General features: G+C 49.4%; 1 protein-coding gene across 1 annotated transcript in view; it reads right to left on the bottom strand.

Moving 5' to 3' along the window:
- Positions 1-16,866, bottom strand: part of lrp1ab (low density lipoprotein receptor-related protein 1Ab) — a 146,876-nt gene that overhangs the window by 48,277 nt on the left and 81,733 nt on the right. Inside the window, exons 15-30 of the mRNA XM_036533059.1 lie at positions 15,996-16,118; positions 15,549-15,689; positions 14,924-15,049; positions 14,318-14,434; positions 13,664-13,744; positions 12,413-12,580; positions 8,916-9,098; positions 8,442-8,639; positions 7,712-7,957; positions 6,811-7,008; positions 5,587-5,791; positions 4,533-4,697; positions 3,852-4,096; positions 3,443-3,574; positions 1,015-1,242; positions 627-801 (exon numbers count right to left, since the gene is read on the bottom strand). Of these exons, the coding sequence (XP_036388952.1) occupies positions 627-801; positions 1,015-1,242; positions 3,443-3,574; positions 3,852-4,096; positions 4,533-4,697; positions 5,587-5,791; positions 6,811-7,008; positions 7,712-7,957; positions 8,442-8,639; positions 8,916-9,098; positions 12,413-12,580; positions 13,664-13,744; positions 14,318-14,434; positions 14,924-15,049; positions 15,549-15,689; positions 15,996-16,118 (2,731 nt within the window). The remainder of the gene's footprint in view (positions 1-626; positions 802-1,014; positions 1,243-3,442; positions 3,575-3,851; positions 4,097-4,532; positions 4,698-5,586; positions 5,792-6,810; positions 7,009-7,711; positions 7,958-8,441; positions 8,640-8,915; positions 9,099-12,412; positions 12,581-13,663; positions 13,745-14,317; positions 14,435-14,923; positions 15,050-15,548; positions 15,690-15,995; positions 16,119-16,866) is intronic.

Genomic DNA, 16,866 nt, shown 5'->3' with positions numbered 1-16,866 from the left:
TGGCATTTCCAGTGCTTTCATCTCTACCCCCACCTCACCCACCTCTCTCCACCTCTGTCTCATCATTTCAGCCCCCACCCTGTTTATTTAGTTTGGCTATCCTGCATTGTCATCTGTTGCTGCTATCAATCGAAAAACTCCCACTCCCCTACCCCCCCCGCGCACTCTTCCTTTTTTCCGGCTAAGTCTGCCTGGTTCTTGGAACCGGAAACCCGCTCAGAGGCATACGGGGCTAAGCATCTGCTTCTCGTTATCCCCCGCCCCCCTGCCCCACCATCCCCCCAATGCCAAAAAACACCAAACCGGACACATTCCTGGGGTGGAGCAGGTCTTAAAGACAAGGAAAGAGAAGGCGGAGGGATTTTTAAAGTAAATATCTGGTCCCCCGCTCCCCCACAGCCCTGAGAGTGATTTACTGTGTGGTGGAGAGAGCAGGACGGAGCGCTGAGACTTTGTGTCCCGACCCTAAGCTATAAACTAGCCTGGGTTTCAGAGGGAGAGGGGGACACAGGCAGCAGGTTCCAGATTTCAGAGCGAGAGGGACACAGGCGGGTGCGTTGTACACTCATTGCTGAAGGCCTGTGACTGGGACCCACTTGAGCAGCGGCACCGCACGTCTCACTCACCCGAGGATGGGGTGCAGCACCAGGCAGTGGGGCTTGTCCAGGCCCTGGATGACGGCGTTCTTGAAGGAGCCGTCCAGTCGCGCCACATTGATCTGTTTCTTGTTGGCGTCATAGCTGGTCCAGAACAGGTTCCGGGAAACCCAGTCCACCGCCAGGCCGTGGGCGTTGGGCAAGTCTGGGGGAAGGGGGCAGAAAAGAGACAATGTCACAAACACGTGTGCACGTGAACAGAACACACACAAAAATACACACGTTTTTCCTGGAGCTCAGCTATGACAAAACAATGGCAAAAAAACAGTTCTTATTAAGATGAAGGCTTCTGCAATGGAGTGTGTTGCCATCCCATATACACTCAACAGGACATGAAGGAGGGTGTCTGGGCACCCACCTGCAGACACCACAGTCTCCACCCCGGTGCCGTTGATGAAGGCCCGCTTGATGGTCTGGGTGCGAACGTCGGACCAGTAGATGCGGCTCTCTAGCGCGTCATAGTCCAGCACCGTGACGTTGTCGATGTCCGGCACAGTGAAAGAGATGATGTAGTTGTAGTAGGGGTTGTCGATGTCCACCCCACGGATCTCAATCTGACGGGCATACAGCAGGAACTGGCGTGACTCTGCAGGGGAGAGGAGTCGAGTCAAAAAGATTTCAGCTGCACCCCGATTCCTAAAACCAAAATCCATGTTTAACCCTGACAAACTAAATAAATATCAATTAGATGTCCAATAATTTAAAAATGTCTATTATATTATAGTGCTGTATGTCTGCAACATGAACTGAACAGATTCATATTGGCTTTGACTTTTAACTCTTTTGCACCCCCAGTGGTAAACTGTTATTACTGTGGTAGCTGTTCAGTCAGTAAGTTGGTGCCAAATACCCTATTTAAACTTGTAAATTTCATTCACAGCGGTACAGAAGTTTCCAGCAGACAGGTGTGAGTGTGAAGGCATAAATAATTAGCATGTGGAGCTTGCTGGACTGCAGTGACAATGCCTTGAGACCACTGGAAGAGCTCATTTCTCCTGGCGGCTAAAAATGCAATCTTGGGTATGGATGACTGCTTAAATCAAAGCCAGGCAGTATTTCCTTCACCAAAGAGGTCAGCTTGTTTACTATCATCACTGGAGATGAAGAAGTGTTATCACAGAATTTTACTTAACATACAAAAGCCTTTTCTACAGGTGAAAGACTGGAATGGATGGGTGTTTGAAAAACAACTGCTTTACAGACCTAGCTATTGTTTCTAGCTAACTCTGTCATTAGTTTAAGATGTACACTGCCTGTCTGGATGGATAATGACAATAAGAGGTCAGCTTTCAATGTTGAAAATAAATTCTTCAGTGGCCCATAGCTGCAGATTGTCATCTCTTATGTAAAACAATACCCCGGCGTTTAGAATAACTGCCACAATCAAACAGCTCTTAGCAGACAAAGCTAATGTGCTGCCCACAGCTGTTCTGGTTTTTTTGAAACCATTCTTTGCCTTGATTGCATCTGTCGGCAATATCACTAACATTGGTGGTACCCCTGTTGTTGCTACCCGTGTTGGCCGACTCTTCTGCTCTCTTCCTTATCAGACTGTTGATGCTGGTTCAGGGATTTTCACGTGCAAATCATAATCACCAGAGTTGCCTCAGTGTTTTGAGCTTAACTGCGGTGTGAAACCGACAACCCAGGCGACTACTCAGGTGGACTACACTGTAATTAACCACCATTCGACTGTGCTGGCTTGCTCTGGATCAGGTTGAAAAGAGACTGTGTGGTCAGACAGTCGCTACCATGTACAGGGCTGCTGCTTTCAGCCGCCAGAATAGACATGTCCCAACTGTTTAGTCAAGCTCACATTTGACCTTTAACAATTCACACTTAATAAAAGCCCTGATTTAAGAAGGCCATCTCTCTCTCTCTCTCTCGCTCTCTCTCTCTCTCTCTCTCTCACACACACACACACACACACACACACACACACACATGCCAGCAATAACACTGATTGGTGTGTCATTTTTCTGTGAAAAAACCCAGACCCAATTCAAAATGAATCCCATTTCTGCAAGCAGGCGGAGTTAATGTTAGCGTTAACAGGAGACTTCGCCAAGGGGCTTCCCATTTCAATTACCCTCAGATCCGCGGCAGCGTAATTGAAGCTGTGCTCTGGAATACTGAGCAGACTGAGCTGTTCCATGAAAACCCAGCATGTCACTTCTGCATCATCACAGACACAATATACAGCCCGTCACTGCTAAAGCAAGAACATCTGCACCATCACAGTCACAATACATACAGCTCTTCACTGCTACAGCAAGAACATCTGCACAATCACAGACACAATACATAGAGAACATCACTCCTACAGCAAGAACATCTGCACCATCACAGACACAATACATACAGCCCCTCACTACTACAGCAAGAACATCTGCACCATCACAGACATAATACATACAGCCCCTCACTGCTACAGCAAGAACATCTGCACCATCACAGACACAATACATAGAGAACATCACTCCTACAGCAAGAACATCTGCACCATCACAGACATAATACACACAGCCCCTCACTACTACAGCAAGAACATCTGCACCATCAAAGAAAGAATATACACAGCCCCTCACTGCTACAACAAGAATATCTGCACCATCACAGACAGAACACATACAGAACACATACAGCCCCTCACTGCTACAGCAAGAACATCTGCACCATCACAGACATAATACATACAGCCCCTCACTGCTACAGCAAAAACATCTGCACCATCACAGAAAGAATATACACAGCGCATCACTGCTAAAGCAATCACGGGGCCTTACCGTAGCAGGTGTGCTTGTCTGAGCCCAGCTTCATGAGGTGAGGGCAGGCACAGGAGAAGGTCTGGTTGTAGTTGATCAGACACAGGTGTGAGCAGGGCCCCTTGCCACCATTAGCAGCACACGGGTTAGGAGCTGAGAGGCAGGGCAAACGTCAAGGAGACAACAAGAAATAAGGAGAGAAAAAATGAAAGAGATGAGAAGAGAAGGGTGCACTCTCAATAAGCGTCAAAAACGCTCACAACCCCTAAAGGAAGCTGTGATGTACAGTGTTATACAGTGACATTCACAGTGTGATATATTGTGAAAGACAAAAGGGCTATCTGTGAAAGATGAAAGGGCTATCTGTGAAAGACCGGGCCCACATGGGAGGAACCCCGAGCTTGTCCTGGGCCGTGTCCACGGGTCTCACCCTGGGGCTGCCTGGAGGGGTGGTACACCTGCAGGTCGAAGGGCTGGGTGTTGGTCCTCTGCACCACTGTCACATTGAGCCCCGTCCACTTGTTGGCCTTGGCCAGCGTGTTGGTGCGCCAGTCGGTCCAGTAGACCTCACCCCCATACATAGTGACGGCAAACGGGTGGGACAGGTACTCGTGCCCTCGGAGGACCTCAATCAGCCCCGAGCCATCATACTGCGCTGAGTAGATGGCATCCGACCTGGTGGGGTGATGGGTAGGGAGAGAGGGAGGGGTGAACGACAGACAGAAAAGAGAAGGGAGAGAGATTCAACCTGGGACTCCAATCACTCATTCTGAGTGCACACCCTTACTCAAACACATTCCTTTCGGTCCACAGTCAATACACGGTATTTGCTCATACAGACGACTATCAAATTCACCCCTTGGTGACACTGAGAAATGTTCCTGAGACATTGATCTACAATGCTACACAACTCAGGATGCGGGAAACCTAAATGTAATGCTCAGCAATGGATAAAGGACTGCTTTATGCCTGGAGGCACAGATACGAACTGGCAAGTGACTCTGCAGCTCTAACAGCTCTGCACAGACCAGCACAGTGTTTTACCAGAGTGGTAGGCAGCGGGAGGCTGTCAGTCTTGCCACCTAAGTCCACCCCCCGTCTCCCAGCCTACCTGGCGTCGATCCACAGGATGCGCTGCTCCAGGTAGTCCACCGTCAGCCCGTTGGGCCAGCCACCATTGCCTGTCTCCTTGTGGATGGTGCGTCGCCCCTCCCCACTCATGGATGCAGCCTCTATCCTTGGCAGACTGGCATCCCAGTCAGTCCAGAAGAGAATTCTGTTATGAAACGGAGACAGAGAGGAGGAGGAAAAACGGTCACAAGTTGAGTAGACTCACTTCTTAAGGACAAGGCCTTCAGGGGTCTTCAATGGCTGCCAAGTGACCTCCTTGCTGCTGCGCTCTTTGTGATGGAGCTGACCCCAGTGCGCCTGATCACGGCCCTCATTCATTCACTGAGGAGAATGACTTGTTCCACACTAACGGCTTTCAGCTCAGGCACCTCAGGTGCCACCTTGCTAAGTCAATGGAATGGTGTACCAGCGTTAAGACTCTGTTTCACTGCTTTCCTCATAAAAACAACACACCACCCTTAACTGGACAAGCTACATCACATTTAGCTGACATTCTTATCCAGACAGACTTCTAGCACAATAGAAGAGAGGTGTATCCCTCCAAGTTAAATGAGAAAACAGTGTCAGACCAGCCTATCAACACTCCCAGACAAGTGAGTGTGAGCACAACACCATTCAAGCACCACCACAATTTAACTTGCCCTACTCTGAAAACAGACAGCCTAGAAAACTAAGGACTAAGGCAGCATTCATATTCTGGACTGTACGTTCCATGAAATTGATCTTTCCTTGAGAAGAGACAGAGAACATGTATAATCTTCACACAGTAAGGTGGCATTTATAAAAACACACCAAGTAAATGACTGGGCTAATTATGTAATTGAGAGCAGAGATTAGAGGAAAAAAGCAGCACTCTGTACTGTGGATTCTCTGTACAGCCCTTCAGGAAGTGAGTGATACTTCTCGGTCTCTAGAGGAAGGACAAGAATTGTGAGGATCTCTATACCGTCATACTATCTTTGGATTTCACATGGGGCTAATTATTAGGTAGAACACAATGGAAGCCGCGTCCATCTTTCTGGGAGTGGGCTCACCCGTATCGGGGGTCCAGGGCGATGGCCCGTGGGTGCTCCACCTCTCCCGCCAGCAGTGTGGTCCGCATGGTACCATCCAGCTTGGCCACCTCGATCTGGTCCAGGTTGCTCTCCACCCAGTAGATGTTCCCCGCGATCCAGTCCACCGCCAGGCCTTCAGGCGTGGCCAGCCCGTACTGGATTACCACCTCGAAACTGGTCAGAGCTGTGGGGGGTGGTGGTGGAGAGACTAATCAGATGCTAGAAATACAAGAGCTCTCAATTTCCTCTGTGAAATGTCTCTGACGAACTCAAAACAAAAAACAGGAATTCTTTTTACATCTTCTTGCAGATGCTGGTTTTTACTTTAATCCAACCCCCCCAAACCTCACGTAAGTATGTGAACGCACCTGAACGCACCTGAACACACAGCTAAGTGCTCGTCTGCTAGGGAGACGATCTAATTTCACCATTGCTCCGCATGCTCAACCAAGCCATGCTGCGAGTCTCAGGCGAGGCTCTGCACCTCTTTCACCTGCTCAGATCCAGAATCGTCAAAACCTGTCAGCTCTGCTCTGCAATGCTCACCTTTCCCAAGTGAACCTGCGACTCTATCAAAATCAAGATGTCTCCTACAGATCCCCAAACCCCTTCACCCCCCATTTTTCCCTGCCTGTATGATACATTAGGTCCCTGATCACAGTGAGCCGTTAATTGTCTGCTGCTGCTGATTATCCTGACTGTGGAGGATTAAAACACTCATTAGGCTTTCCGACGATAATTAGAGGGACGCTCCACCGTTACGGTCGGTTTGTTTTGCGCCGGTGACGGAGTTCGCCTTCTGAGGGTGGCACGGAGGCGGGGGAGTTGAAGAGGCCGCTATGTTTATTTGGTTGACATTGCACAGTAATTACAGTGCAGCTCCATTTGCCCAGAGTCAGAGAATCTTAAATAAGAGGCAGACAGGGACAGGGCACTGATCTTGGGGTGAGGCTTGTCTTAACTGCGGAGTGTTGTGGGGGGGTGACGTTGTTCCTCCTTGGCGAGGAACAACGTCACGTCTGCAGTCATGTTACAGAGTGGTGAGACCAACAGACGGAGGCTCGGCTGTCTGAAGGGCCCCCCCCCCCGTGTGACCGACACAGCAGGAGAGATTGGGGCTCCAGCGGTAACGAGCGACAACGCAGCGACAACAAACCCGAGACGCTGTCCTGCCCAGGTACATTGAGAGCCAGTTGGACTCACCGCCATTCTCAGACAGCTTGCCGCGGTAGATCTTGTCCTCCACCACATCAGTCCAGTAGAGGGCGCTCTGGTTGAGGTGGAAGTCCAGGGCAATGGTGTTGCGCAGGCCCGGCACCAGCACGCTGAACTCGCCCTTGTGGAGGTCGATGCGGCGGATCTCGTGCCGGTTGGAGAAGATGATGAAAGGATGGAAGGGATCTTGGAAGAGGAGGCAAAGACATAGACGGATGTCATTGCAGCACAGCAGAGCAGGCAGGCGTTTCTCCTGCAACTGTCAAGATGCATTGCATTCAAAGAGCCTTCCAAGCCAACAGTGACGAAATCAGTCACGGTAACAGCGGTCAATGAAACTTAATGAGGTAACTGTATTGTGAATGGAGGACTTCCTGGCCATTAGCTACGGTGATGACTTGTACAGAAAACAGAAAGTCCAGCCCAAATGCACAGTTTCTGGAAACAACAACCTGGGGGTGACACAAACCAGACGCCGGCTGGTCGTGCTTTCATTTGGAACACGTTGCATAAACAACAACCGTTAATAATGAAAACCAAAAAAACATTATTGCAACACCGATAACATTTGGATGAGGACGCATGTTTTGTTCTGACTGTTGACCCTCGCGAATGGAGAGCCAAGGCACTGAGTGGACTGTGCGGTCTGCTGCTGAATGAGGTGTTGTGCGAGCTGTGGGGCAGTGGGGGAGGATGAGGCATAAATGTTGGCTCCCCTGCCCCCACCTTCCTCTCTGCCTTCCCCCTCCTGCCCTCCCCTTCTGCTTCCACCTTTCTTCCTCTCCCTCCTCTCTTTCTCCCCTGCTCATCTCCCTCTCTGCTTCCCCCCTTCTCCTCCCTCTCTGCTTTCCTCCCTCCTTCCTGTCCCTCTCTCTTTCCCCCACCTTACCTGTGCTCTTGCAGCTGGCCTTGTCGGCCTCTAGCTCCCAGCCCTCGTAGCAGGAGCACATGACTGTGTGCTTCTCCTGCTGGCAGCGCTGGCTGCACTTCAGATGCTTGGCGCAGAAGCTTTGGATCTGGCAGGTCTTGTTGTCGGGGCCCAGCTCCATGCCCAGCGGGCAGGAGCAGAGGATGCCCTCCCCTGGGGCGATGGTGCAGTTGTGGCTACAGCCTCCGTTGCCCAGCGAGCACAGGTCTGTGAGAGACAGCAGCAAAAGAACAGTTAACCCCAGACCGAACAAGCAGGGAGAGGTAGCCCCACCCATTATGCAGTTACTGAAGCCTAACAGCCTGATTACTAGTCCAGTTTACTAACATTGACTGATAAGCCACATCACCCTATTCGTCTAGAACAGAGAATGAAGCATGTGACTAGAAACACAGGGGTTGGTTCCATCGGGGGAGCAGCGTTACAACAAGGACCCCCAAGAGAGCGCATGAAATATGGTAATTTTTTCCCTTTGTTTTCTAGGCTGTCTAGTCAAGTTAGCACAAGTTAACTTCACTTAATTTGGATGGATACACTTCTGTTCTGTTGTGCTAGAAGTTGCTCTGAATACGTGAATTTAATGTTACATAGTTTAATGTAATTTAAACGAGACCCCAAATGACACGTAGAGACCCACCAAAAAGTCAACATGTTACACAGAGCTCTGAGGCGTCGCTGAGGCGTCGCTTACCGCAGAGCTTCTCATCGGAGCCGTCAGGGCAGTCCTCGGTCCCGTCGCAAAGCTTTTCAGAGGGCAGGCAGATGGACTCGTTGCCAGCGCAGACGTGGTGGGAGAGCTTGCACACCAGCGCCTCACAGAACTCCTCGTCCGAGTTGTCCTCACAGTCACTGTCCCCGTCGCACACCCATGCCTTGCTGATGCAGCGGGCTGGAGGGGGGGTGGAGGGGGGAGGGGGTTGAGACGGGACAGGTCAGTTGCACACTCTTGTCAGAAAAAGGGATTGTGACTGTGACCACGACCAGCAACCCAGAGCACATACACATGGCCATGAATGGCTGGCCTTCCCTTTGGCAGTGGGGATGGATGCAACGCTATACTGAATCGAGACAGTTTAGCAGAATCTGATTAATCGGACTGTTTAATCTGATTAATCTGAACCGCGGTGGGGAGAGAGGGGGGCGGGAGGCCTCATCCAGTACTCACCAGAGTCCCTGCAGCTGAACTTGACGGCGGGGTCACAGGTGTGGGCCACGCCCTCGCAGTTCTTCTCGTCACTCAGGTCCATGCAGTCGGTGTCACCATCGCAGTGCCAGCGCATGGGGATGCAGAGGCCATCGATGCGGCACTGGAACTCATCCATGTGGCAGCCCCCTGGCGGGCGTGTGGCTGCGGGCAGAGGGGGGGACAAGGGATACACGCACCAATCAGATGGCAGAAGACAAGACTGCAAGATGTACAGGCATAGGATGCTTTCCCATGTAAGATGACAGGCTGACAATCTCAATTACAACTGAGTGTAGTGACTGGAGTAATTTCAGTGGAGAACATGAAAAGCAATCATGCCTTTCTTTTCGAGAGGGATTGTCACTTTGAAGGATCAATGTGATACTAGTGTATGAACGTGTTCAACGTATTCAGTTCACTTAGAGAATTCCACTTTCAACACCCAACTGTTTTCTGCATTTAACTCAAATACACTATATGGACAAAAGTATTCGGATACCTGACCATTAAATTGTAATGACATTGTATTCAAATACATATACTTTAATATGAAGTTGGTCCCCCTTTTGCAGCTATAACAGCTTCCACTCTTCTTGGAAGGCTTTCCACAAGATTTTGGAGTGTTTCTGTGGGAATTTGTGCCCATTCATTCTGTAGAGCATTTATGAGGTCAGGCACTGATGTTGGACGAGAAGGCCTGGCTCGCAATTTCTGTTCCAGTTCATCCCAAAGGTGCTCGATGGGGATGAGGTCAGGGCTCTGTGCGGGCCAGTCAAGTTCTTCCACACCAAACTCATCAAACCATGTCTTTATAGACCTTGCTTTGTGCACTGGGGCACAGTCATGCTGGAATAGAAAAGGGCCTTCCCCAAACTGTTGCCACAAAGTTGGAAGCATAGCATTGTCCAAAATGTCTTGGTATGCTGAAGCATTAATATTGCCATTCACTGGAGATAAGGGGCCTAGCCCAAACCCTGAAAAACAGGTGTGGCCAAATACTTTTGTCCATATAGTGTATCTTTTTATTAAGGTTTCAGTGAATACTTTTCTAGTTATTTACTAGAAGAAAATTTAAAATAGAACAAAATATGGCAACTGTTACACAACTACAAAAAAATACTTGAGCAACAATTGTTAGAGGCTCCTTTGCAGGAACCTGCATTCACACACACACTCACACGCACGCACGCACGCACGCACGCACGCAACAGGAATGAAAGACTGGCCACACACTCAGCTCACAGAGCTCTTCACAAAGGTAGGGCCCGTGGGTCTCTCAGAAGACCATGGACCAAAATGTCCTGGAGAGAATGTCCTGGATCGACGTTCTCACAGAACCCGCTGAACAGCATGGACGCCAGACCGCTGGCGTCATTATGACGCAGGTTCAATCAAAGCCATTAATGGCAAAGGTCAGGAGTTGGCACCAGGGCGGTGAAAAAAAGGGGGGCTGGGAGGCGGGTGAGCAAAGGGGTGCGCTGGGCCTTGCACAAATGAAGTGGGATGTGTGCAGTGCGATGGCAGTGTTCTCTAAACTAACAAACTACAGCGCAAGTCAGGAGGCGAGACGCTTGCTCACTGAGCATGGAGCTCTCATTAGTCATGGTGAGGGGCATGTGTGCCCTAAACCAAGGGGCGCAGTCTTATAGATGGCTGAGGAGGCTCCGCAGGGCTGGCATGCCCTCAGCAACTTGCCGGAGCAGAAACCATGAGGGATAGAGGGGTAGCACTGAGGGACGTAGAGACTGATGGGAGACAGGGAGACAGGGAGAAAGGTGGAGTGAAAGACGGGGACAGCAGGACAAGGACAGAGAGAAAGGAGAGGGACAGAGAGAGAGAGATGGGACAAAGAGAGTGGAAGAACGAGGGAGGGAGGGAGGCAGGGAGGCAGGGATAGGAAGCGGAGAGACCAAGAGAGGAAAAAGGAGGAAGGAAGAACGTAACAGAGGGACAAGGACAGAAACAGAGACAGATAACAGATGGAGCGAGAGAAGAGGGACACAGGGAAAGAGAGGAAAGGCACAGAGAGAGACAGATAATAAAGACAGAAGAGAGAAAGATGGAGGCAGGGGTAGGAGAGAGATAGACAGATGGAGTAAGAGAAAAAGAAGCATGGAACAGAGGGACAAGGACAGACATAGAGACAGAGTCACAGGGGATAGTGGTACAGAGAGAATGAAAGATTTGGGGGGGGGCGGGGGCAGGGGACTTGAATATCACCACACCAGGCACCCTGCCCAGCTGGCCTTGAGTGACCTTCATTAAATCCAGAGTCCGGCTCTCACTGCCACTTGAGGGGGGGGCGAATCCGGCAACTAACAGGACTGTGGGATGCTGGGGACTCGGGGACAGGCTGCACAGTGGGTGGCGCATGGACCGGGTGGCCATCAAAAACTCCCCATTAAGCTCTCCTTTATCATGACTTTACATCAGGCTCTTTACTACTGCAAGGCCGGTCCAGACACATGAGACCGAAGATAAAAAGTATACTCACAAGGCAACACAAAGATTCTGTTCCCAAAGGCACTGAGGAAATATAATCAATTGTTTAAATAATAAAGGAAGCGTATCCCTTTGGATTAACAATGGTAGACTTGGAGCAGGACAAGGTGCCGCTCATTTGTAGTAAACAGGAAGAAAATTAAGTCTCTCAGTTGGATAGCAAGGATGTGACACCATAAAGTTATATAAACTCAACAAAAGAAAGTAACCAAGAGACACTCTTTTAATAAAAACAAATGTTATCTGGTATGCAGAGCTGGAGGGGGTGGAGGGGGAGAGACAAGCATGAAATGTTTTAGACAGATGGAGACACTGATTGGCTGGATTCTGCTCACAGGCCACACCTTCCAGCTTGCGACAGCTGTACCTTGAGGACATAATTTAGAATGCAAAAACAAACTTGAAGTTATAAATGTGATACGCTTGAAGTATGCAATGTGATTTCTAATACCCTGTGGTTTCTGATATTCCGTTACTTAGTCTCACTTACCAACCTGAATGTCAGGCCTCCTTTGCTGAGGTAAGTATGCATGGACCCCCGCTTCACTGAAGCGCAGGGAAATGTTTGCCGTCTCGTGTTTAATGGGAAACTGCAACCTTGACTGAACAGTCAAATCATCCGCAGCTTGTCACTGCTCATATTTTGCGCAGTGACCATATCAATTTATGGCACGATTGTCATAGCTTGTGACCAGAGTTAAAACTAAATTGCTTGGGAAAAGGCCATCTGCCAATTATAATATTATAATATAATTATAATAAAATATGTTACCAAAATAATAAATAATAAAATAATATAATATGTTTGCAAGTGCACATGGTTGTTTATGTTAATTTTATGTTGCTTATGTGTCACTAAGGAGCATAACTTGTGTCTGTGCGTATCTTCATCTCCACGGTATCCGCAACGTGGAGGCTGAGGGAGCTTGCCCAGCTGCACTCGGACAGGCATGTGAACCACGGCCAAAACTCACCCTGATTGGTGCAGTTGGCGTGGGTCTCGTCGCTGTAGTCGCCGCAGTCGTTGTCCCCGTCGCAGGTCCAGTACTCTGGAATGCAGCGGCCGCTGTTGCACTTGAACTGTGCGCTGGAGCAGGAGTGGCTGCAGCCCGCCTCGTCGCTGTTGTCTCCACAGTCGTTATCTGCGACACACAAAACACAAGCAAGCACACGGTAAACATCTGATGTACTGAACCAGGAAAGGATCCTGGGGCTGCACATATAAGGCAACTGTAGTAACTGACAAACACCTGACTAGACACCTATGAACCTTTACAGCTGAGTTCTGGTCAGAGAACTCCTAAGCTGGGGATTGTGAGGCTTCAGTTGCTTCATCCTGCCTCTAAGGCCTGACTGAAAGCTATGCCTCCCCACACAGAGCAAGGTTCTGCAAACAGACAGCACATACACATGAAACACCCACACACAAGGAGAAGCAGGGCATCGATTCTGATAAGAGAAAAGCTGACAGCCTAGTAGATGAGGCAGTGAATTATAATTGGCTCTCTCTCTCAGTGCTGATTTCAGGATGTCCCTTACAAAGCTGTGCTGACAGGACTGCCATTATGGTGCTCTACAACCCTCCCCACAGCATAAGCCAGGGTAGACTGAGGTGTGAGCTGCGATGGAAATATGACTGCATCCACAATCCTTTTCACACTTAACAGGTAACCAGAAACAAAACAGCGGGCCAACAGCACACACAGACCTGGCTTTAAAGTGTATGGTGAAATTTCAACTGAGAGATGTGCAACAAAGCAAATAAAGACTCATTAATATTGATGCTGTTTTACTGGAAGTGGTCTGAAGGAGCATATGGTGGATCTTTCAACAGCTTGCTGGAGGAGGGACACCAAACAGGGGCCTTGGGGAAGGAAAAAAGGACAGAAAACAGACTTCCCTTGCCGGTCACGTTTCAGCTGAGGTTTGAAATGAACAGCAGGCTATAGATGCTTCATGAGACTGTGATAGGTGGAGCTATCAGTCATTGGCTTGTGTGACGTGGTCAAAAGACTTTGCTCTTGGCAGCAAACCACCGATAACATGCGACAGCTCCACCGGTTTCAGGGTAGGCGACGTGTTTCAGATTCTCTCCCACTGTTGGTGACTGACGCCACTGCTGTGCGACTATCAGACGGCAGGGAGAATTCTCAGACTGCACCTCACAGAAGGAAGAGGAGGAGAGGGAGATGGAGGAAGGCCAAAGGAGAAGCGTGGACGCTCACCGTTGTCGCAGCGCCAATTTACGTTGATGCATCTGCCGTTGTTGCAGGTGAACTGAGTGAGAGGGAAGCAGGTGGGGTAGGCTGTTAAAAAAAGAGAGAGAGAGAGAGAGGCACTTTCATTAAAACAATCTCCTGGAAATCGACCAAGACACATTTAGTCTGGTTTCATGAGTCTGGGAAATAGAAATGAACGCTGGAATAAATGTCTGCATATATATTGCTTCTGTTTTTCTTCCAGAAGAGGTCAGGTGGGTGTCAAGCGGACACACAGCGGCCTACTGGACCCAAAATGGCTCCGTGAGGCATTCAGTGTAGGTATTTGAGAGTAACTGACACACACAGCCGTGTCTTTTGTGACCTCATTATCAAAGAGGGCTCTGTACCCTGGGGTGCTATTCCCAGGGATGATGAGAAATCCAAGTGGCTTTAATGAATATTTATGACAGCGTTTCCCCTCTGCTTACAAACACGAATAGGCCTGGCTGTGATTTCCATGATTGGTGATGACTTTTCGATCCATCTTGACTTAACGCCTCAAAAACACAAATAAGGGGAAGCAGACAATAGGGATGTAGTGATGTGAACACGTGTGATCACCAAGGGAAGGGACTGGCGTGAAGCGACGCTGCAGCTGGCGGGGAGGGGGGAACTCACCGCAGGAGGCCGGCTCGTCAGAGCGGTCGCCACAGTCGTCATCCAGGTCACAGGTCCAGGAGATGGGGATGCAGCGCCCGCTGGAGCATGAGAACTGGTTGGCGGGGCACGTGCGGGCTGGACAGGGACAGGGTCAGAGTCAGTTACACAATGCGTTATTTTCCAAACCGAGTCCAGAGTGCATCTAATGGGTCTGCTGTACTGGGCCCGAACAGCCATTTTCCTAGTAAATTCCTCCACCCTTCATGAAGTGCCACAACAAGTCCCCAGCGACCCTAACACCCCACCCCCAAAAACTATGCTGAAAATAGCTGCTGCAGCACAAGTAACACTCTCGCTTGTCCGGGAAACCCCTTCAGAGATAGGATGCCGGGGCTGAATCCACACTTAATCAAAACAGCATGCCATTATACTGCTAGTTCACTTCCACTTTCCTGATGGCTGCTCTATATTCAACTCTGAATGGCTCCCTCCACCCACCTTCCCCAACCACATGAAATGTCAGCGCATCTATCAGCTAGCAGAGCAGTATTTAATAGGAGAAATCACAGGACATGAGCAGCTGCCGGATGCACACAGAGCGTTCTGCTGCGGTTACTGGCGTACCTGAGCAGGTGCTGTCGGACTCGTCCTCGTCGTTGCCGCAGTCGTTGTCCCCGTCGCACAGCCAGCGTGTGGGGATGCAGCGGTTGTTCTGGCACTTGAAGCGGTCAGCAGGGCAGGTGTGCTGATCTGGGGGGAGGGGGTGCCATTGTCACTCTCAGAAAAGACAGCTCTGCCTTTGGTCTTAGGTTTTCAAAAGGTGCTCTGCATCTCTACTGTGACTACAGTCATACTTGGAGACTGATATCACTCTTACACACTCTTACATACATATGGGTGCGCACACATACTTACACATACACACCACCAAACACAGTCATGTCTAACCATTTTATATTTACCATACACTTTGTTCTTTTTTATTTTTATAGGATCAAGCTTGTGTTGTTACACTGGCAAGGGGTATGCACTGTTAGAGAGAAGGGAAGCCTGATCCTAAAGGGGGGTCATGCTGGTTTGGGATAAACCAGAAATTCTGTACTCGCTTATAATCCAAGGCTTCAAAGTTTGGGAATCTGGCCGTTTACGTCCCCCAGGGGAAGAGCAGCATCAGAAACAGCGGTGATCATGACGTGGCAGGGGTCAGGGGTTGGGGGTCAGGGGTCGGGGGACAGGGTGTGCCACTCACGGCAGAGCTCGGGCGCCTCGTCACTGTTGTCCAGGCAGTCATTGTCTCCGTCACATTTCCAGCGCTCCTGGATGCAGCGGTTGTTCTTGCAGGCGAACTCACCGGGCTGGCACTGAGGCGGGGGGATGTAGGACGGGTTCGCTGAGGAAAGGGGAAGAGGGGGTTGGGGGAGTTACTGACCGGTCCCCCAGTAACTCTGCTCTTCTTTTTCCATCCATGAAATATCTGTTCATGAACTGTTTTCTGTGAACACCGTTACAATTCTGTTCCTAAGATGGCTACGCCAAATCGAACTCGGATTTACTGAATACTCGGGAATTCCCCTGCATTTCAGTAATTTCCACTTACTATGCATGAGTAGCAGTAAGCGCCCTTTCTCAGCTAATATCAGTGGATGAGAGGCGTGATGGGAATGATGGATTTCAAAGCTGGCCCAGCTGCTCTCACCTTTGCAGCTGACGTTGTCCGAGTCCAGCAGCTGGTCCTCTGCGCAGGCGCAGGTTCTGCCTTCCGGGGTGGCCAGGCACAGGCTGCTGCAGCCTCCGTTATTCACACGGCACATGTTGGTCCCTGGAGAAACACACACAGAAACGGTGTGCTCAACAGAAATACTGTATCCTTCCTTCTCCACATACAAATCTTGGGGTTACTGCACACTGCATGTTGAGTAAAATGAAAAGTGTAAAAAACCAACCTGTTTTCTACTTAAGCAAAGGGACTAATAAAACCACAAGTCTGTTAAACAAAAAGCTTACACTTCATAGGCGAAGATGAACCTGGCACCACATGTTTATTTTTTTTGTTTGCTGCACTTCTTTTCACTTAATCAGGGTTAGGCTCTGACTGATCTCCCCTTGATGGTTTCAGCAGAGACTGTTAACTACTAGTGAGATCTCAGAATCTACATCCTTCATGGATGTAATGAAAAGAGTTCCAGTTGCCCCCTAAAATAGCTCTTGTGATGGCAGCTCCCAATGAACATTCATATGCAGGCAAGCCTTAGATGTACTTTGGTTCTGAATGATTGATGAGTTGTTGAAAAACGTTCAAAAAGTCCATAGTGAATAGAACCAGAAGCAAACAAGCTGGAGTCTTACCACTAATAAATATTCACAACCACCTGCCTTTCATCAGACCTCTTTTGGTTCAACAGTGCAGACACAGCACTTACAAGTAAGTGCAACATATTTGTTTTGCGATTAGGTAACAAAACAGACAATTTATTTATTGTGCCATAGATTTACCTGGACCTTTAAGGAAGTTTACAGAACTGGCAAAGGCAGTCTGGCCTAATGCCAAGAAAACTGTGCAATACCCC

The sequence above is a fragment of the Megalops cyprinoides genome, chromosome 7 (assembly GCF_013368585.1).
Source record: "Megalops cyprinoides isolate fMegCyp1 chromosome 7, fMegCyp1.pri, whole genome shotgun sequence".
NCBI lineage: Eukaryota > Metazoa > Chordata > Actinopteri > Elopiformes > Megalopidae > Megalops > Megalops cyprinoides.
Note: the sequence above shows the minus strand (reverse complement) of the source record. Positions and strands in the feature narration are given on the sequence as shown.